At 38.0% G+C, this 23,043-nt stretch overlaps 1 protein-coding gene across 4 annotated transcripts in view; it reads left to right on the top strand.

The window, feature by feature from the left end:
- Positions 1 to 23,043, top strand: part of LOC126814503 (E3 ubiquitin-protein ligase RNF31) — a 384,135-nt gene that overhangs the window by 125,447 nt on the left and 235,645 nt on the right. For 2 of the 4 annotated variants that reach the window (XR_007677627.2, XM_050539680.2), the window contains one exon: positions 7,046 to 10,108. Coding sequence is in view for 3 of the 4 variants with exons in the window: in XM_050539680.2 (XP_050395637.1) it covers positions 7,046 to 7,058 (13 nt within the window). In the remaining variant the exon portion in view is untranslated. Of the gene's footprint in view, positions 1 to 7,045; positions 10,109 to 22,485; positions 22,526 to 23,043 lie in introns of those variants that run through there. The other 2 variants (XM_050539678.2, XM_050539679.2) reach the window with 1 other exon arrangement.

Raw genomic sequence — 23,043 nt, 5'->3', positions numbered from 1 at the left:
CACGATCAAAGCGGGATAATTAAAGATGATTAACCGATAATCCCGATGTTATTGTAGCATGTGCAAAGAAACCTTATGGTTCTTTGGTAGATAAGGAAAAATGCGAGTTGTCAATCATCAATAATGATCGGTCAATCAAGCTCGTTTAGACTACTATTTGATAAAAGAAAAACAACGAAGTGCTACTATACATTGTATATACACAAATTCAACAATATTTTATTGTCAAGATCCATAGTTGCCGATTAAACAAAGCAAAACAAAAGAGAACTAGCAGTGTAAATCTTTTATTAGCGGTCTCTACAATCGCCGATCAATTAAATAAAACAAAAGACAACTATCAGCCACACATACCCCCCCCCCCCCAGCTATTACTATATACTCTTCAAAAAAGTAGGGGATATTGAAATACAAATACCTATGCAGGTTGTGATGATATAGTCATGGAAACCTGACATGCTTTGAGAGTATGTTCACAGATGAAGAACTTGTCGCCCCAACAGAACCACTGAGCTGTACATACGACACAAAATAGCACAATACACGTGGGAGGGGTTCGTTGTCAAATTTGACACTTTAAGGAGTGGTTGATGAAAGCTGCCGCGTGCTGGTTTGTCCTATCCATGTTTGCTTTCCTATCGGTTCTTGCATACGATTTACTGTTTAGCGTATCTTTGCTTTAGTATGTTACGTTTAATTTGCAATGAGACGTCTACAACATGATGAACGTCTCCGTGCTATTAGCATGCTTCAAATGGGTTTTACACAGCGAGCAGTAGCCAACATGCTTAATGTGTCATAGTCTGTGATCAGCAGACTGTGGAACCGGTACCAACAAACACACAATGCTGATGATGGACCTCGTTCCGGTCGTCCTAGAGCCACTACACAAGTCCAGGATCGATACATTCGTACACAGGTCCTGTGAAATCGAGAACAAACGACCAATCAGCTTTCTGTAAATCTTTACCATGTTACAGGAATTCGAGTTACACCCCAAACAATTAGAAATCGGCTACATGCAGCATTAACTAACCAGCACATGGCAAACAGGCGTCAATGGTGTAGGCAGCGTAGAAAGTGGGGTAATCGTCGATGGGCGCGTGTAATGTTCTCGGATGAGTCCAGATGTACTCTGGTTTTCACCGATAGGTGTGCTTGCGTTTGGAGGCGTGTAAATGAGCATCATGCTAACGTTAACGTCAGACAACATGACATATTCGGGCGTGGGTCTGTTATGGTGTGGGGAGGAATCACCATGACTGGCAGAACGGACTTGCATATTGTTCAAGGAAGGGTCACTGGTGTGTACTACCGTGACCACATCCTGGCACCGATAGTTCTGCCCTTTACTCAACGTGCGGGTCAACGTTTCATCTTTCAAGATGATAATGCCCGTGCCCATCGGGCTCGTGTCGTGAATGACTACCTCCAGCATTACCATATTGTCCATATGCCTTGGCCAGCAATGAGTCCTGACCTTTCCCCTATAGAGCATATCTGGGACATGATCGTGAGATGTGTTCGTCGATGTCAACGTCAAATGACAACACTGTAAGAATTGGCCGTGGCACTGCAAGAAGAGTGGGTCAGATTGCCCCACTGTTGATTAGGAGCATGCCACGATGAATTGCTGAATGTCTGAGGATTGGTGGAGCAATTAATCATTATTAAGACAAAAATCAAAAACGTTCATTTTCATGTTTGACAGTTTATCTCTTTGCGAATGAAATGAGGCCGTCAGATAAGCCGCCCATATGAACTGCTTATGTTCATGTGTAGGCAATTGGCCTGTTATTAACATACACGGGCCATACTATATACCGGAAAACACCGGAAAACAACCGGAAAACATCATTTTATACTGAATACCGGAAAACACCGGAAAAAAACTAAATACCGGAAAACATCCTAAATACCGGAAACACACTAAATACCGGAAAACATCCTAAATACTGGAAAACACCCTAAATAGGTAACCCGGAGAATGGTCCGATGTGTGCGGTTTTGGACCAAGTGAGCGCCGCTGAAGGAAGGTGAAGGTCATTACGATGTTCGTTTTACAAATAGCCCCCCCCCCCCCCCCTAAAAAAAAAAATTTGGTTAATGCCTATTATGTTTTGAATGTTTTAAAAGACGCAATCAGTCTACCTCCATCATTGACCATATTTTATCTTGTATTTTTGTCCCCCGCCTTTCGAAGAAAGCAGGGGACTATTAAAATGGGTTCGTCCGTCTGTCTGTCTGTCCGTCTGTCTGTCCGTCACACTTTTTGGGACACAATAACTCTCTTCCTAATTGAGCTCGAATGTTCAAACTTGGTGTATGTGTTTATTAGGTCAATGCCTTGATGGAGTTCGAAGATGAGCATTTTCCGCTTAGGGTAAGCAGAGATAAGCAATTTGATTGGTTGATGCTTTGGGACACGATAACTCTCTTCCTAATTGGGCTAGAATGTTCAAACTTGGTGTATGTGTTGATTAGGTCAATGCCTTGATGGAGTTCGAAGATGAGCATTTTCCGCTTAGGGTAAGCAGAGATAAGCAATTTGATTGGTTGATGCTTTGGGACACGATAACTTTTAATTGAGCTAGAATGTTCAAACTTGGTGTATGTGTTTATTAGGTCAATGCCTTGATGGAGTTCGAAGATGAGCATTTTCCGCTTAGGGTAAGCAGAGATAAGCAATTTGATTGGTTGATACTTTGGGGCACGATAACTCTCTTCCTAATTGAGCTAGAATGTTCAAACTTGGTGTATGTGTTGATTAGGTCAATGCCTTGATGGAGTTCGAAGATGAGCATTTTCCGCTTAGGGTAAGCAGAGATAAGCAATTTGATTGGTTGATGCTTTGGGACACGATAACTTTTAATTGAGCTAGAATGTTCAAACTTGGTGTATGTGTTTATTAGGTCAATGCCTTGATGGAGTTCGAAGATGAGCATTTTCCGCTTAGAGTAAGCAGAGATAAGCAATTTGATTGGTTGATACTTTGGGGCACGATAACTCTCTTCCTAATTGAGCTAGAATGTTCAAACTTGGTGTATGTGTTGATTAGGTCAATGCCTTGATGGAGTTCGAAGATGAGCATTTTCCGCTTAGGGTAATCAGAGATAAGCAATTTGATTGGTTGATGCTTTGGGACACGATAACTTTAGTTCTAATTAAGTGAGATTGATGAAACTTGGTGTATAGTTTCATTACAGTAATACCTTGACTAAGTTTGATAATGAGCATTTTCTGCTCAGGGTAAGCAGAGCGATACGCAATTTGATTGGTCGAGACTTTGGAAAACAATAACTCTCCTACTTTGATTGTATAGACTTTGGAAAACAATAACTCTCCTACTTTGATTGTCCCCCGCCTTTCGAAGAAAGCAGGGAACTATTAAAATGGGTTCGTCCGTCTGTCTGTTTGTCTGTCTGTCCGTTCCGCTTATGGTAAGCAGAGATAAACAATTTGATTGGTTGATCTTCGAATTGAGTAAATGTTCATGCTTATTGTCCCCCGCCTTTCGAAGAAAGCAGGGAACTATTAAAATGGGTTCGTCCGTCTGTCTGTTTGTCTGTCCGTTCCGCTTAGGGTAAGCAGAGATAAACAATTTGATTGGTTGATGCTTTGGGACACTATAACTTTAGTTCTAATTAAGTAGATAAACAATTTGATTGGTTGATGCTTTGGGACACTATAACTTTAGTTCTAATTAAGTGAGAGTGATGAAACTTGGTGTATAGTTTCATTACAGTAATACCTTGACTAAGATCGATAATGAGCATTTTCTGCTCAGATTAAGCAGAGCGATAAGCAATTTGATTTGCTGAGACTTTGGAACACAATAACTCTCCTTCGAATTGAGTTAAAATGTTCATTTTATCCTATTTTGATGAAACTTGAAATATATGTTTATGTCCCGGTACCTTTCGATATTGGCATGTATCGGATAAATATTTCATGGATTATGCCCCCTGATTGTACAAAAGATTTTTTTTAGCTAGTGGGCCCTCTCAAGGTCACAATTTTTATACGCCCACGTATAAATGTGGAGGTATATTGTCCACGATTTCTTGTACATGCCCCAACGCCAAAAGTTATGATCCAATTGTTTTGAAATTGATATATGTTTACATTAGTAAGATGAAGGAGTCCAATTAATTTTAATAATTTCCGTTTATTACGTCAAGGGTTACGGCCCTTGTTTCATTTTGTTGAACGCCAAAAGTTATCATCCAATCTTTGTGAAATTTATATGCATTATTTAAATTAGTGAAACGAAGAAGCCCTTTGAATTTCTGTTTATTACGTCTAGAGTTAGAGTTATGGCCCTCTTTTCACTTTATTGTCCCCCGCCTTTCGAAGAAAGCAGGGGACTATTAAAATGGGTTCGTCCGTCTGTCTGTCTGTCACACTTTTTGGGACACAATAACTCTTTCTAATTTACCTAGAATGGTCAAACTTGGTGCAGGTGTTTATTAGGTCAGTGTCTTGATGGAATTCGAAGATGAGCATTTTCTGCTTAGGGGAAGCAATTTGATTGGTTGATGCTTTGGGGCACGATAACTTTAGTTCTAATTAAGCGAGAGTGATGAAACTTGACTAAGTTCGATTATGAGCATTTTCTGCTCAGGGTAAGCAGAGTGATAAGCAATTTGATTGGTTGAGACTTTGGAACACAATAACTCTCCTAATTGAGGTAGAATGTTTAAACTTGGCGTAGGTGAATGTTTAAACTTGATGTAGATGTTCATTAGGAGAATGTTTAAACTTGATGTAGATGTTCATTAGGTGAATGTCTTGACTGAGTTCAATGATAAACATTTTGAGCTGACGCTAGCTAAGCAGAGCTAATTGATTTCATTTGTCGATGGTTTGGGACAAGATAATCTTGATTCTGTCTGGTAGAGAATGATGAAACTTAATGTATGGTTTAAATGCTTGATACTTTTGAAAAAAATAAATGTGCGATTAATTAATATGTGTCATCTTTTTATTTCGGTATTTCGGCGGGGGACATCAGCCTCACTGTTGGCTTGTAATTTTAGTTTTCAGTACATTTCAGTAGATTTCAGTGTTTCAGTCTGAGGGCCCCGTTATATGCCGGTTGCGCCGGTCTCCTGATTCTTACCAGTAACGCTGGCATCAGGGTGGTACGAATTAGTGGAAGGCACGATTAGGCCAACTTCTCCCTAGGTAACAAAAAATCGCATCATAAAACAGCAAGTATCATCAAAAGCGAGTTAATAAATCTCTGAATAGTTCTAGTTGAAGTTCGAGGTTTAACCGCTATGTGTCCTAATCACCAAACGAAATGGATGCCACGCAATTCTCGGACAGGCTGTAATCTGAAAAGTGTCTATCCTTTCCAAGAGCTATCCATCTCGTTGGAAGGGCTAAAAATCTACTTGTTTCTGAGCTTACTTTCATTCCAGGGTCAAATATAATTACTTGAACCATAATAATATTCAACATATTCCATCATATTCCGAGGGCCGCACACAGGATTTTTTTCTGGATTACTTTTCGAGCTTTTTTCCCCAACTCGTTGACCAGTTTTCCTTGAGAAAACCCCAACTTTCGCACAATTGTCCATGAAAAAACTACATATTCTATCTTACTGCATTGACGGGAAGTGGTAAGCTGGACGTCTGTGAAAATGGTTGATCGATAAATTTTCAAGGAAGCAATTGTTGTTTTTCTTTGTGAAATAGAGGACTCTAGCCGATGAGGCTACTTTACCCCCGAGAACCTCGGGCAACCATTTTGTTTTATGTACTACTATCGTAATAAAAATTTACTATGTTAACCACTTCCTGGTGGCTGAAGACTTACACCGAATGCGTATTCGGAAAAAAAAATGTCCCCGAGAAAATGTTTTTTCCGACAATCGATATTTGCACAAATTATGCTGCACTGTGTAAGAACTTGCATCCTTTGATCTGAAGATTGTAGATGGAAAAGTATCATTTGCACTATTTCAAAGTAAACCTGCATTTTCGTATATCATCCCGTAATTTGTGATTAATGACAATGACTGTGGAAATAATGTGGGTTGAGGAACGGAAGATTTATGTTCGTCACGTGACTGGACAATTCCACCCCCGTCCCACCCTGACGATGATCCCTCCCGGAGCGGCGCGGCGTGCTCTCTAAAAAAATCTCGGTCACAGTTTACTCTTCTAAGTTTTCCGGTAGCTATTTAGTAATGCGGAGTTTGGTCCTCGTGTGTGGTTTTTGACCAGGTGAGCGGTGATGAAATAAGTTCATTAACATACAAGCGAGCGATCGCCTACGGTCAAAGAAAAATTTCTTTTCAGATTTTTTTAACAATTTCTTCTCCCAAATTTCTCTCAAAAAAAAATTCAAATGTTTTTCCAGTATTTTTCTCTCTAAAATTATTTTCTAAAACCCATATTTCGGAAAAAATCGATTTTTTTTTTTTGCGACAAAATTTTTTTCGTCAAAAAAATTTTGGAGAAAAAAAAATCGTTTTTTTTTTTTTTTTGGGGGGGGGGGGGTTATTTGTAAAACGAACATCGTAATGACTTTGACCTTCCTTCATCGGCGCTCACTTGGTCCAAAACCGCACACTGTGTTTTCCGGTAATTAGGATGTTATCCGGTATTTAGTGTTTTTCCGGTGTTTTCCGGTATTCAGTATAAAATGGTGTTTTCTGGTTGTTTTCAGGTGTTTTCAGGTGTTTTCCGGTATATAGTATTGTCGACATACACTGGTAACCTCTAATAAAAACACCAGTGCATTTCCGCAGTTTTGTATTGTTTCTGAATATCCCCTACTTATTTTGAAGAGTATATTATGAAATATATAGTCCAGCAGATACAAAAAGTGGATGCTACTCGAGATTTGCTCTCCATCCTAAAAAGCCCTGATTATGAGCCTGTAATACACTTTTTTGCACAACGTACAGTCTTTCGTATGGGAAAAAAACCAAGGTCTTTTGTACACACTGGTGTAGGATGTTAAACCTAATTTCATTTTTATTTTGTAGTATAAAGTTCCTTTTAATTTATTTGTTTTGTTTTTTTTACAGATCCTATATTTGAGCATCATTGGGGGCAGTAATGTCGAGGAAGTTATAAAAAGGTTTATAAAGGCTTTATATATGGAAGCTAGATGACACAACTACATGTACATGTACTTGTCACACACAGAATTGGGATTGAAACCATGCCACTGAACTCGATGACAATCCTCTTGATCGAAATGGCAAAGAAATAAAGACTTTTTAATTATGTAACAATATATATGTATCTATGGTAGCACAAAATTCATCAGCTTTACTTTACAAGCAGTAGGCCTAAAATTTTTTGGGGGGGTGGATGGCCGAATGGTTAGCATGTGCGCACTGCGCGCTGTATCATAAGGCCTGTCATTGAGTCAACTGGCGTGGTTTCGAATCCCCGGTTGTACGTGACAAGGAGTAGGGTCGCCTGTCCAACCTCGTGGGTTTTCTCCGGGTCCTCCGGTTTCTTCTCACTGCTAAAGACCCCTACGCGCAAGCGAATTATTGAAATAAAATTAAACCATGTGTTAGTCCCGAAATGACCTAGTTTGTGTCGAGTGGACCTTAAACCCCATTTCTCTCTCTCTCTCCCCTAAAATATTTTCTGTCTGATATTGTGACAGTCATTTCTTTTATGAATAGTTTGTTTCAAGCCGATATCCTGTCACAATATCATATAACAGCCCTTTAGCTTAAACTGAGTTGTATCAGTGTGTTGAAAATCTACTGCAGCCAGTAAACGATAAGCCTTTGCATCCCTTACAAATTCTTAAAATTTTTGTGATAGATCAATCATAGCAAAGATCTGTGTTGTAATTATATTTGTAATGTGTTTAACGAATTCTATCACACATGGTGTAGTAAAGAATATACCTTTTTTTCAATGTTGGGGTATTATATCGTTGACATGACTGTATGTCAAAAATTAGCTTGTTATTGTGAAGGGGACAGTTTTTAACAGATTCTTTTCAAACTGGTTGTGAAGAATCATGAGAGGATGAACCATGAACCTTATCAATATTTGACATTCTGAGACTGTCCATTTTACGAAAACCTTGTGACAATTGTCTTGTGAATGCGACAAAGGCTGCAGTTGCTACCAGATTCTTTTCAAACTGGATGTGAAACATTGCGATCATGAGAGGACGAACGGTATCGATATTCAGCTTTTCACGATTTTTCCGTCCAGAGTTATATTTTTGGGGGTATAAGTCGATACCTTTTTTCGCTGAAGTCTGGCCTTCGTCTTGTACTGCGCTTCGATTTGTATATACGGATGAACAAACAAAAAAAAGAAGTCTGGGATAGAATTTTGTCATTAACTGTCGCTCCACGGTGCCGCACGCAATATTGTCTAAAACAAAACTACTTCAAATTACACAATTCCAATTGAAATAGTTTGTTTATATCTTTATTTAAAAACACATTCTTCCCCCCCCCCCTTCAAAATTTGATCATCAAAGTGAGAATATGCCATCAATAGAATCTTTTTGGCACATTTCCATTTCTGTTAATTTCGTGCGTCTTGCGAGATTTCCGTCTTGGCTTTCATTTAAATACTCAAGATTTTAACTAGATTAGAATGGTCGCCAATTACAAATTTAATTCAAAAATGGGAAAGTAAGGTCAAGTCTCGAATATTTACATGTGCTCTGGTTACCACAATGCACACATCTTGTCAAAACTATAAATTGTGATAACTTGGCTCAGAATGAAGTAATTTGAAATAAATTTTCAATATTTTCATTTTGCATTATCCATTTTTGAGCTATTATAGTAAGAATTGTCGGTTCTTTATTTAGATTTTACAGAATGGATCTTTAATGGATCTTTTTCAAATTTGGCATGAAGCATTGGGGTCCTGAGTCCCCCCCCCCCATTTGCTGCAAAGCCTGTGACCATTGCTCTATAGTTTTTTCGCATTGGTTTCAAAGTTGGTGTGAAGCATTGGGATAAAAACCCTATTGATATTCAGTATTCCACAAATTTCATTTCCAGAATTATCCCACCTTGATAAGTCGAAAACCTTGAGCAAACGTGATAGAGGCTATAGGTTTTTTTTTTTGTCAAATTTGGTCAACATCACAGCTTTCCTTTCTCATATGCAGCTGACTGTGTGGGCGTCTTTCTACATTTTCAAAGTGCTAAGGTAGACCTTTTTCCGAAGAGCTGTTTCCCAAGTTGTCACCAACTTAGTGCTATGGATAAACTGTTACAATTTAAATGTCTGCTTTTGTATTTTATTACATTATATATTTATCTTTTGAATAAAGTACAGATACTTTTAGTATATTTTGTTTAATAATTATGTAAGTTTTGCTGGTGTTTGGGCGTTCGGTTGCAATTACAATTAGAATTTTGAATGGTTATTGATAAATAGAGAAAGAAATGGGGATCAACGTCCACTCACATCACAGTACATCATTTTGGGACTAACATGTGATTCAGTTTTATTTCTATAACTCGTTTCCATTTAGGGATCTTTAGCAGTGGGAGAAAACCCACAAGATTGGACAGGTTACCCCACTACTTGTCATGTACAAGTGGGGAATCGAAACAACACCACTTAATTCAATGACAGACCTTATGATGCAATGCACATGTGTTATTAACCATTTGACGGCCGAAACCTCTAGGAGGAAATAGGTAGAGAGAAATGGGATTTAATGTCTAATAGGCAAAAACTTTCATTTCGGGCCTAAGATCCAGTTTCAGTTCAATAATTTGCTTGCGCCAGGAATCTTTAGTAGTGGGAGGACCCAGAGAAAGTCCACGTTCATGTCTGATATCGAAACCAAGCCACTTGTATCAATGACAGACCTTAACAAAAGTGCATGTGTTAGAGCACTTGACCATCTAGCCTCTCCTATGGTTAAAGAATATTTGGTTATTGGTTGATTGAATTTCACAATTACAACCACCAATAATAGATTATATTAAAGGTTTTACTTTCTCATTTGACATTAGAATTGCATCCGAAAATGATGTTTATCTCATGTTAGATTTACGTTATAATGGTCAGTTAGATTTCCATCTTTTTGCTCATTCTTTTAACGACAGTTTAATGTCAGGAAATGACGTTAATCTAGGGTAAAGTTTACGTCATTTTTACGTTATATTTATGTCATTTTCTGACGTAAATCTAATGTAAAGTTTACGTCATTTTCTGACGTAAATCTAACATAAGTGACGTAAAATTTACGCAAAATTTACATTAGATTTGTGTCAGAAAATGACAAACTTTACGTTAGATTTACGTCAGAAAATGACGTAAATATAACGTATAAATGACATAAACTTTACGTAAAATTAACATCATCTTGTTATGTGGGTGCACGTGTTTATTTTACTTACAAGTTACACAAATGTAGTTTGAACTTGCACTAGCTTGTATGTATTAAAGGTAAAGAACCAATTCGTATCTAAATAAATGACTATTTTGTCTGTTCTTTATTAGGGAAATGATTTTGTTGTCATCCTACATAGTGTATATAATTCCCCATTGCTTTCTATCATAAATTTAAACAACTAGTAATTTCTTAATTCTGGTTCAGTGGTGTGTTTAAAGCAAGAAAATGGAACATTTAGGGCTACCTAATATAATTTTACGGTATATTCGACTACCTGCACTGTAACCCAGGTATCATGTAATCTTGTGTATTTAGCACTAATTTCTTTCACATTCATCCAATATCATATCCTTCTTTAAAATTTCGTAAAAATCATTTAAAATCACCAAAATTCATCTAATTTGTACTTGTGTCCAGTTTAAAGCTGATCATTTAATTTTGATAATGAGTGTCCGATTTACAAGCATTTAATTTTTCGATCACTGTTAAAATATTAACAACCCAGTTGATGTATAATAAAAAAATTTTGAACAGTGGTCAGGAAATTAAAAACTTGTAAATTAGTGCTAGATACCTAAGATTTAATGATACCTGGGTTACAGTGCTGCAACCTTATACATTTGGTACATGTAAATGCTGATATTAATGTGATCTTATTATACCACAATAAATACATAAACAAGATGGATACCATTACCGTTGCAATTTGTGAAATCTGATCTCTCCTTGTAGTCTCCCTAGGACTCCCTCACTTCTCCCTATTTTGCCTGTAAGGAGAAGTCACTTCTCCCTAATAATTGATCATAGTTTGAGCCCTGGGTTTAATGTCCACAAACTTTATACATGGATTTATATGTGCTGTAGTTACATATGTGTGTTCTTATACAAATTTCATTTCTTTATGAATATGTGTTTTATACTTCGTACCATAGTCAGACTGTAGTTATATATATGTTTGGTTTTTTTGTGGGTTTAATTTGTTTACATATTATCGTGCGTACCACTGAACTACATATCTTGAAATTGATTGCACGCAGTATCGTTATTTACCGATATCCGGACCAACCTCAATTTGATATATTATAATCTCCATTGATAACAGATTAACGAATCTGTTTCGAAAGAAAGTTTATAAATATAAAATCGCACAATTAATGAAAACCTGTAAGTTTCATCACTGCTATCTTTACTACACGTGGGCGTATTAATTTATAAATGTATTGTTTCTTACCAGGGTCGTAGATAGGACTATGCAAGAAAAAAGTAATTCCCAAACTATATATAACAAATATATGGCAAAATGAGTCGGAATGCGTAAAATCTAATAATAATCTGTCATGAGATAAAGACAAAATAAGTGAAAATATTGATTTGGATCGAAATTGAGATTTTCACACAAATGAGTCTATAAACATACTATCTATCGACCCAAAAGATCAAAATAGCAATAAAACACTTTAAAACACCTTTATTTGGACGTTTTGTAAGAGTACTTTATTCTTAAATCTGTCTTTTTCTGAATGTTCTCAGCGAAATTAGATACTTTTTTTCTCCGCTCGCAGCAGGGCGACCTGTCAGTCCTTTTGCATACTACTTGGCATCATGGTAAAGCGGAGAACCTCTAGTTTATAAATATGACCAAAGTATTGTCGATGAATTCATTTTGAAGGAATACAAACGAGTTTTAAACCCCCTAAAAAATGTAAACAAACTCCGCTTGTTGCTATGCTGCCAACACGACTCGTTTGCTGGTTGGCCCAGACACTGCGTGCAAACCATTTTTGTTACGTGGAAGCATCGAGGCTCAAGCGGACGATAGAAATTTGATTTTGGTGATAATGTTATTGGGGTATCTACATGCAAAGTATAAAGTATAAGTGAGTCTTTTGTTTTTAAATCAACCTGATTTCAACTGGTTTATAGTGACCTGTCAAAGCGTTCAAGATGGAGAAATGAAATGTTAAGAATGAATGAATAGAAGGGGTACAGAAAATGTCCATACGGCTCAAGTTTTACTACAGAAAATCTATTGTTATGATTGAGTTTTCCTTGGAATTTGAGAAATAAATGTGGGATGTTTTACAGTTTATTTATCTATATTCAGCCAAATTAAAAACTTGACACTCGGGATTTTTGGGACTAGATTTTTAATATTTGGTTTAAGGCAACTATTTTAGTGTTATTTTGTGCACAGACGACCTTGACATCAACAGAAAGCAAGAATACGTCTCGCCGAAAGTCCTTGACATTGATAACGTTTGTGATGTCACAGTACCCCCAAAAATGAAATTCACAGACTTGGAGAACAATCGGAATAAAGTGTTTAGTAACGGTTGTGGCCTCCTCTAGCGTCTCGTACTGCCACACAACGTCTTCCCATGGATCCCAGAACATTAGTAAACACTACCCGAGTAAGACGTCGCCACTGCTCAGCAAGAGCATGTTGAAGGTCCTGCAACGTCAGTGGTGGATTCACTTGCTGACGAACACGTCGACCCAGTTCGTCCCAGATGTGTTCAATAGGATTAAGGTCGGGGCTAAGCGACGGCCAATCCAGGACTTGGACACCGGCATTTCTTAAAAAATTCTGGGTAGCAATTGCTGTATGGGGTCGAGCATTGTCTTGTTGAAACGTTAGTCCAGGCCCATGTCTCTGCATAAACGGAAGAAGAACAGGTTGCAACATCTGATCCCTGTACTGGACAGCATTTAAGTTCCCATGGCCAACAACCAGAGGAGAACGTCCATGTGCACAAAAAGAACCCCAAACCATGACGCTGCCGCCACCAAATTGGTCAACTTCTCTGACGCATACTTGAGCGTAACGTTCACCTCGTCTGCGGTACACTCGGACCCTGCCATCGGCAAATCTCAAAGTGAATCGAGATTCGTCACTAAAGACAACCGAATTCCACTGTCTTTGAGTAAATCTCATGTGCCTTGTGGCCCACACAAGTCGGTTACGGCGATGAAGAGGTGTCAATATTGGTCCATTATAGGGCCCCCGAGCTCGAAGACCAGCAGCCTGCAAGCAATTTCGAACAGTTTGTGCAGTTACCCTTTCACTAAACATCTCTCTACTTGTGGAGGTTGCAGTGACAAATCTGTTTCTAAGATGACGTAATCGTATTGCTTGATCTTCCTGAAGTGATGTCACACGTGGCGCTCCCGCCCTTGGGCGGTCGGCAATAGTTCCAGTTTGAAGCACTCTCATTCTAAGATTAATTATTGTCTGGCATGAACAATTAAAGGCTCTTGCAACAGTGACCACAGACTGACCAGCATAGAGCCTACCTATAGCACGTAGATGTTCTACATTTGAAAGGCGCGGCATTTTCTAACAAAGATGAAAATAACAATTTTAATTTGTTTTTCCAGTTCAAGTTACGTGTGTGTGTTCAGTTTAAGCAAACTTGCATCGATTGACCTCACGAGTTTGTGTTTGCACGTGTTTTTCAGGTTTTTCATCTTTATATGCTCAAAAGTCATGAAATGAAAGGCTTCTTACTACTTACTATCGTTAGAAACACTTTAAAATTTATTTGACTTACCAGAAAAAAAAAATTTGTTGAAATTCATCAGTGTCAAGTTTTTAATTTGGCTGAGTATATATCGCCACTAGTTTAATTCACAAACCCATGAAAGGGCACTAGCCCAGAACTAGTACTGCTAAATAGATCACATTTCCGTTAGCTATTTTTACAACCCTGCGTCAACTTCCACTGAAGGTGACAACGTAGACAAGAAAAAAACTGAATTCCGTTTACTGTCGCTTCATGATGCATATTGGATATTATTGTTTAAATTCTATTATCCCCATGGGTCGGAAAAATGATAACGACCGACGAGTCGAAACGCGAAGATTATCGAGTGGGAAGAACAGTCTGTCATTGTTGAATTACACCACCGCCAAAATGCATGAAAGTGAACGTAAGCATTTCTTGCCAATGAAATTGAAATTTCTATCATTCTATTAGGGATTCATATTTTGATACCGTTACGATACCTGAAAATAACAGTAGACACGCAAAACCTTATTGTCCCCCAACTTTTGAAGAAAGCAGGGGACTATTAAAATGGATTCGTCCGTCCGTCCGTTTGTTTGTCTGTCTGTCGGTCACACTTTTTGGGACACAATAACTCTAATTCTAATTGAGATAGAATGTTCAAACTTGGTGTGGCTGTTTATTAGGTCAATGCCTTGATGAAGTTCGAAGATGAGCATTTTCTGCTTAGTGTAAGCAGAGATAAGCAAGTGGATTGGTTGATGCTTTGGGACACAATAACTTTAGTTCTAATTAAGTGAGAGTGGTGAAACTTGGTGTATAGTTTCATTACATCAATACCTTGACTAAGTTCAATAGTGAGCATTTTCTGCTCAAGGTAAGCAGAGCGATAAGCAATTTGATTGGTCGATAATAGACAAACGGGACAAGGAAGACATGAAAAACATAATAAAAATTTCTTTAAGATAAAATTTGGTACGACTAGGCCATATTGCCTTCGATAATAACAACAATAATTTTAAGATGAAGCCTCTGTCAGCATGTGTATAAAATAAAAAATCATAACGGTAAACGCTATCTAAAACTAAATCTAGTTTGATTTATGATACCATCAGGGCTGTCGGTAATTTTTCACAGATGGTTAGCAGCACTGCTAATCAAAAAGTCCAATTTTGCCAAATTTGATTAGCAAATTTAAAAATTGATTAGCAGTTTTTCAGTTTCAAATCAACATAAAACACCTAAATTACAAGATTATTTTAATTTTAATTGATAGCAAATGATTAGATTTCATTCTTAAGATTTTTTAGAATTTTAGCACTTCCACAGCTAGCTGTGAACATTTCTGAATGAACGTAGACTTTTGTTAGGCCTTATGTCTGAAGCCAATTCTTGGCAGTGGCTTCTTATTTCTTCGTTAGAAAACAATTTCGTCTGCTTTTTATCGTGTGTTATTATTTTTGTTCAATCGGAAGCACGCGGTATTTTACGAATAATCTCGATTAACTAGACGCACGCGATATAAACAATAATAGTTTACGGGAATTCTTACTTTGATTTCTCACTTTACAATACGGTTACACGTATTTATTTTTTATATTTTATTTACAATACGTGGGGGATACACTGAATTTATTTTTTTTCAAATTGAATACTGATATAATTACTCGAAATTGACATGTCTCGCAACGTGAGTGGTACTACTTGATTCCCTATTTCCGGTTTAATAGTCCCGATTCATAGAGTTATGTCCCTGTATTATATAGTATCATGAATTGAGTCTGGGTAGTTCGAGAAGAAAATGTCACACGGAGAATTCCGTTTTGTTTATAAAATTTATTTGATATTTTATACACGTTGAAAGTGTTGAGAAATGTGGATAAATCTTTGTGTCAATATCCAAAATGACAGGCATATTAATGATTCGCAGTTACTGCGAATCAAAAACGTTAGATTTTAATTTTTGATTAGCAACGGACAAAATATGTATCGCAAATTGCGCTGCGATACTGGTTGTCGGCAGCTCTGGATACCATAGTGGCCGGTTTATTGTTTTACTAATCGGCTTGATTGAACATCTAGTAGAGTGGTTCATACTCAATTTTTTTAACAACAAACAGACACTATTTCGGGATTATTTTAACATTAGATAAGACTTACCATAAAAACTTCATTCATCAAGAATGGAAGTCTGACCACATTTGATTTTTGAGGATATAACCATTTAGAAATAATTTTATAAATGCTTCAAAATCTACCCGGCCTCCATAATCAAGGAAGATAACTCTTGGTGAAAATAAGAGTTATTTCCCTTGTTAGCCGTAAAACTGAAACGTACTCCCCTGAAACGAAATTCAATTATCGCTTTCGGAAAACAACGTTTATTTCCTTGCTGCTAGCTCGCTAGCCTGGAGGTCGGGTGTTCGATCCCTGCATTGGCCGAGAAAGTTCATCCAGATTTTCCGGCGTGGTTCTCCCTTGTCAGTGATGCAGGACGGAGGGGCTGACAAGGAAAGCTGTCTAGTCGTTCGGATGGGACGAAAAACCGAGGTCCCGTGTACACATTGGCGTGCACGTAAAAGATCCCTTGGCAGTTGGAATTCGATATAAGAGTAGGCCGTAGTGCCGCTGTCCGGGCAAAATTTCCCTCATAGTACACTGTATGGCGTATGCCCGTCTTCATTAGCCCAGGTTAGGAGCAGAACAGTAGGACGTTAAACCCCATTTCATTTCATTTCATTTATTTCCTTGCTGTGAAGTAACAGAATACACTCGATGAGACGGTTGAATTTGACATGTGTGTGCATGCGCAAACGCTTAGTTGTTTTAACAATACCCACGCCTTCAAATGTCTTAATATTAATTGTTTATAATGCTACAGTGGAAATTAAAATACATGTTTAACTGGATATGAAAAGATCGACGTTTGACATGAATTGTTTAAAGATTACCCTAATACATGTATTAAAAAGAACAGTGCTTTCATTTTTGTATACTCACAGACACCGGTCTGTTTATAATGGCATGTTAGTTCCAAAGATAAATGAATATTGTGCAGTATGATGTTTTTATGAAAAATAAATTGTCGGATAAAGTAGGAGGAAAATATAATGGCATGTAATGCGGAGAGTGAGGGATAAAGACCTCTATAAATCTATTAATTTAACACTTTATTTTTTGTCCCACAGATAAATAATTATATAGTGCCGTATGATGTTTGTTATGAAAAAAGAGTCTCGTACACTATCCCGGGAAAAAATGGGGTTTCAAGAAAATCGCCGTATGACTTCAAACATTTATTGGACTTAGCCTTACTTTTACCCAGCTTCCTAGCCTTTGTCTTCAGTCTGACCAGTCTATTGTGAATGTAATTGTCACCAAACGTCACACAGTCGTCATATAAAGCAGTTATGATTGACCAATGCTCCGTAGTTGTCGGAAATTATTAACAATGCCTAGTATAAGCCTATTTGTGATTTTTGCCATGGGTAGTTTGGTTATAGTGCTCAAATCATAGGGGTACTTGTTCAATCCAATGCTGGATAGCAAATCATCGGTGGACGTCATCTTGCAGGGGTCAGTCTCCGATCTAAAAAAAAAACTAAGTCCGTCGATCAAGGATTATGGCTACAGAATAATTAAAGATGATTATGAAAATAATTACACCAAGTTACCAAAAAGTGTCTGGAAAATAAAGACTACCAATAAAAAATTTGTTTCAGTTATTTTCCGGTCTCAAATAGTTCTGCGTATTTAGAGCTAGCAAATATTTATTTCCTAAAGTAAATAGAGCGCCACGTAAACGAAGGTTGTAATCACTAAATAAAAGTAAATCCCAAAATGTTGTAATGAGTTTATCTTGCCACGCTCATGGATTAAAAAGTTAGAAATGAAACGAAGCTATTACAGCTAGCTCTGTACCGAAATCGCCCAAATCACCAAAATCAAAAATTAAATCAAAGATTTCAATAGAAATTTTTGCTCATGTTCGCTATTAAATAAACACGAAAGTCGAAGCGCGTAATGAGTGCATTTTTACTTGGCTTTATATTCCAATACATGTTTGTATAATACCACGTGGAATGCAATTTATGACGTATATTTGCTGCGACATCGAAATTCACGTGCGCGAGACTACATTTTGATCACTCAGAAAATCTCACTGACGGTGCAGTCAGGCAGATAACTGTGCATGTTTATATAAGGACAAATAATTGACCATTCAACCACTCTACATCTAGCCGACAAAAATCAGCCAATTCAGATCAGTGCTCTGCTAGAGACCACAGTTATCATCTGATTGGCTTGAATGAAATTCCTGCACAGTGTTTAAGAGTCATTCCACGAGAAAACCATGCGGAAGGTGGGGGTCGGCAGATCAAGTTCATCTCGGAGGGGATTTTATGGACTCCTCAAGACTTCTTCACAGCCAAGAGGGCCGATCTCAAAATTTTGCCATTATTGAGAAACAGCCTCTGGGTGATTTTTGGCCAATTTTGCCATTTTTCAGGTCATCTTTGGTCAATTTTCAGCCACCTATTGTATCGAGTCTAGGGTTTGGATGGAAATGGTGGGGATTGGTGATATTAGGGGGGGGGTCTTCTTGTGCCCCAGTGTGAAGACCATAAAGTCGCATCTATTCTCTGGGAGTAATGATCAGCAAAATTGTAACATATGGCGACTAAAACCGAAAATATACACCTGCGAAAATTAGCTCTATTTTCTATGATGCAGGGGGTAGGTCAAAATATCGAAATGGTTTTATGCACAGCTCGACACACTCTTATCAATATAAAAAATAAGATCTCTGTCACCTCTCTTCAATCAATGCGAAATAATAAGTCAAAGTTGGTGAATTTTCCCTATTGTAATCTCTCATTCTCTATGAAATGGCCAACTACTTTCATTCAGGGTAAGCCAGCTTTCCCCGCTTCTTCACAAAATCATTCGCCAGCGCTCGCAGGTAGCAGCTTGAAACCCGCTCGAGCAAAACTAGTCTCTTTGATGATGATGATTGGTATCCAATCCATGATGCCCGGCCCGAGACCGCAGAAAATTGTGTTTTTTCTTCATTTTTGGCCATAGAATGTGGTACATATCCCAGATATGAGCAATGAAATGACTTAATAGATTGAAAGAGTGTGCTAAGGACATTAAGGCACATCCTTTAGCACATTACATAGCAGTAAGTGAATTGAGAACCGAATGGGAGCTGATTTCTTGACGAAGTGGGATTTTTGATCTTGATAAGTCGATTCTAGATGGAAAGGTGATATGTGCTGCCCATCGCTACCGCCTGGGTCTCAAATGGAATATTCCAAAAGGATGTAAACAATATGCTGTCCATAATGAGGAAATGGGCTGTCAAAAGATCTAAGTTCCTACACCACCTCAGGTTAGTTCTTCAAATAAATGATATGACGTAGGGTCAAAAATTAAACTTCATCATGGGATCATTTTCAGAGTCCAAAATAATCTTGCCATGCCCTTTAAAACCAAAATTTGTATATGAAGGACATTTCTATCAGGGGCCATCTCTCAAAATATTGTTGATATCAACCCCAGCGTATATGGACCATTGATGGGCTGGCTGGTAACAGGGACCCCTGCAAATACTTAGAAAATGATTTTAGTAAATTATTTGATGTGGTTTGGTTGTTACACGTTACTGTTGGAACTGATGACATCCCTCCCACTGCTACATCGTCTGCAGCTACTGGTAATGCTTCTTACATCCACCATCAATCTACTGCTACTACATCATCTGCAGCTATGGGTATTGGAACTGCCACGCTGCCTCTTCCGTCTGTAACAGCTATTGGTAGCGACACCAGTAACAGTAATGACTTAGAACTACCAATGATAGGCCTAGATCAGGTAATGATGATTACATGCAAAACCTTTAGGAAGGTTGCTAAGAATTCGCTGAAACCCTACATCAAAACAAATCAGAATTAGAATACTGGGATTGGTTCAAGATTCGCATGTAATCATCATTACCTGATCTAGGCCTATTATTGGTAGTCATTACTGTCACTGGTGTCGCTACCAATAGCGGTTACAGAAGGAAGTGGCAGCTTGGCAGTTACAATACCCATAGCTGCAGATGATGTAGTAGCAGTAGATAGATGATGGATGTAAGCAGCACTACCAGTAGCTGCAGATGATGTAGCAGTGGGAGAGATGTCACCAGTTCCAACAGTAACCTGAAAGAACCAAACCATATAAAATAATTTACTAAACTTATTTTCTAATGTACTATTTGCAGGGGGGGGGGGGGCAAAATTTGTAAAATTTTCTGAAACTGGTCCCAGTCAGTCCATCATTCGGAGACTCGATACAAGAGATTTTTCAATTGCCCATATACGTTGGGGTTGATATTAAGAATATTTTCAATCTGATTAAAACACAGATCCTATTTCGTTTCGTTTTTATAGTTCAAAATTTTGTTTTACTTGTCTTTACTACACTAGGATCTGAAAGAGTTGTTATCATTGACGTGTTCTGAATAGTGTGCGGTATTAGCCAATGAGGGGGGGGGGGGGGTTGGATGGCCGAATGGTTAGCACGTGCGTGCTGTATCATACGACCTGTCATTTAGTCAACTGGCGTGGTTTCGAATCCCAGGTTGTACGTGACAAGGAGTAGGGTCGCCTGTCCAACCTCGTCGGTTTTCTCCAGGTCATCCGGTTTCCTCTCACTGCTAAAGACCCCTACGCGCAAGCGAATTATTGAAATAAAATTAAACCATATGTTAGTCCCGAAATGACCTAGTTTGTGTCGAGTGGACGTTAAACCCCATTTCTCTCTGACTCTCTCTATTAACCAATGAAATGATCTGTTACGGCGAGCTTTAGGCATGTTTTGCACGGAACTGTGGGTAAGCCCCTAGAAGCACTAATGCTGATTGGTTAATCAAGTTTCTGACGTCATAGGCTCACTTGCCACTCGTATGACCTCTGACGTGACTTATCGCAACAACCAGTCAGATCTTCATGTAGTGTAGGTCATCGAAAGTTTAAAAAAAAACGAAACGAGATATAGATCTGTATTTTAATCTGATTGGAATATTTTGAGAGGTGGCCCCTGATAGAAATGTCCTTCATGTACAAATTCTGTTTTAAAAGGCCCAGCAAGATCCATTTTGGGCTCCGAAAATGATCATAAGATGAAGTTGATTTTTTACCCTATGCTCTCTTGACAGCCTATTTCCTCATTGTGGGCAGCATAATATTTCCGGCATATACATAGAATAGAAGAAAAAAGTTATAAAATTAACAAGAATTTTTTAATGCTGCCAAAGTTAAAAGACCCCAGAGAGCTGGCCTTTAGTAAAGGTATTACAGCTATATCAGACTCAATGCAGCTGGTTTGAGGACTTCTGAAGCCCATCGCTTAACTCAGTCAACTGGAGTATCACCACACAACTGTTTTCTGCTAATTTGATTGTAGTTGAGCACACACACAAGGTTTCTATCGATATTTCAAAGACACAGTTTCTTCGATCTTTTTTTCAATAGCATTTTATTTCACTTAGCCGTTCCAATAAGAATAAGTTGATTTCAAGTGACACAACGCGGTCTTTGTATGGCTTCTCCTTAGATGTGTCTTCATGCATCCTTTTGGAAAATTCCATTTAATGCAGCTTCGTCAAGAAATCAGCTCCCATTCGGTTCTCACATCACTTATTTCTATGTGATGTGCTAAAAGGTGGGCCTTAGTGTCCTAAGTACATTTTTTCAATCGAATGAAGTGATTCTCTTGGTCATATCTGGGATATGTACCACATTTAATGGCCAAACATGAGGAAAAGCACGGCCATCTTGGATTGGATACCAATAGAGTGTGTCGAGCTGTGCATAAAACCATTTTGATATGTTGACCTACCCCCGCATCATAGAAAATAGAGCTAATCTTCGCAGGTGTATATTTTCTGTTTTATTCACCATATCTTACAATTTTGCTGATCATTGCTCCCAGAGAATAGATGCGACTTCATGGTCTTCACACTGGGGCACAGGAAGACCCCCACCAACATCACCAATCACCACCATATTCATCCAAACTCTAGACTCGCCACTATAGGTGGCTGAAAATTGACCAAAAATGACCTGAAAAATGGCAAAATTGGCCAAAATCACCCAGAGGCTGTTTATCAATAACGGTGAAATTTTTAAATCGGCCTTCTGGCTGTGAAGTAGTCAGAGGGAGTCCATAAAATCCCCCGGAGATGAACTCGATCTGCCGAACTCCCATCTTCCTGATTCTGCACGATTTTGCATGGTTTTCTCATGGAATGACTCTTATGGTCATGTGAGGATTTCCAATACTTATTGCCAGACTTATGACCCTTGAACACTTTGAAAAATCTTGTGGGAGCTCTAGAGACTTCAAATTTAAGGGGGGGGGGGGTAACGTGTGCACATCAAATAATAAGGTCTGTCGTTCCATTGGAGTGATTTTGATACCCGCTTGTATGTTACAACCTTGTGTTTTTTTGAATAAAATTTTACCATATGTTTTTCCCAAAGTGACCTAGTTTTTGTCATGTGGACGTTAAACCCTATTTCTCTCTTTAAATTTTATATTGTATTTTGTTTTTGTTCTTCAGAAATGATAAAATAATTCCACAGTCTTTTACAATTGTGCAGGTGAGTTAGTTGCATACACAATTTTTATAAAGCCACATCTCAATGTGATTATATATTGTCATTGCCAGTGCCACTGAAATAAAATGGGGTTTCACTACAACTTGGGTATTATTTAGTGGGTTTTATATCTGTTTACATTCACTAGCGATGTTGAGTAATTAACTAGAACTGCAGTGCAGTGATGATGGGTTTCACCAGTGCCACGTTACCCTTGAGCTGACGTCACTTCCAGTACCAAAGGAAGTGTTAAATAGATTACCATACGAGCATTACACGCTTGATATAAAATGGACATAGAATTAGCCAATAAATCCAGCAATATTAGTTTCATTTATACAACAAAGACCCGACACGAAGACATCACTTTCGTTATCAGCAAAATATTTAAATTGGATTACAGAAATTACCACTTCGAAAAAATTTGAATTAACCCAAAATAAATCCTTATTAAACTGCGAAAAATCATAAAAAGTGATACTAATAACCAGTAACAAAATTGTTTATTTCTCGGCAAGGGA

This window comes from Patella vulgata, chromosome 3 (genome assembly GCF_932274485.2).
Source record: "Patella vulgata chromosome 3, xgPatVulg1.2, whole genome shotgun sequence".
In the NCBI taxonomy this organism is placed as follows: Eukaryota; Metazoa; Mollusca; class Gastropoda; family Patellidae; genus Patella; species Patella vulgata.
This window is presented reverse-complemented; position numbering and strand designations above follow the sequence as displayed.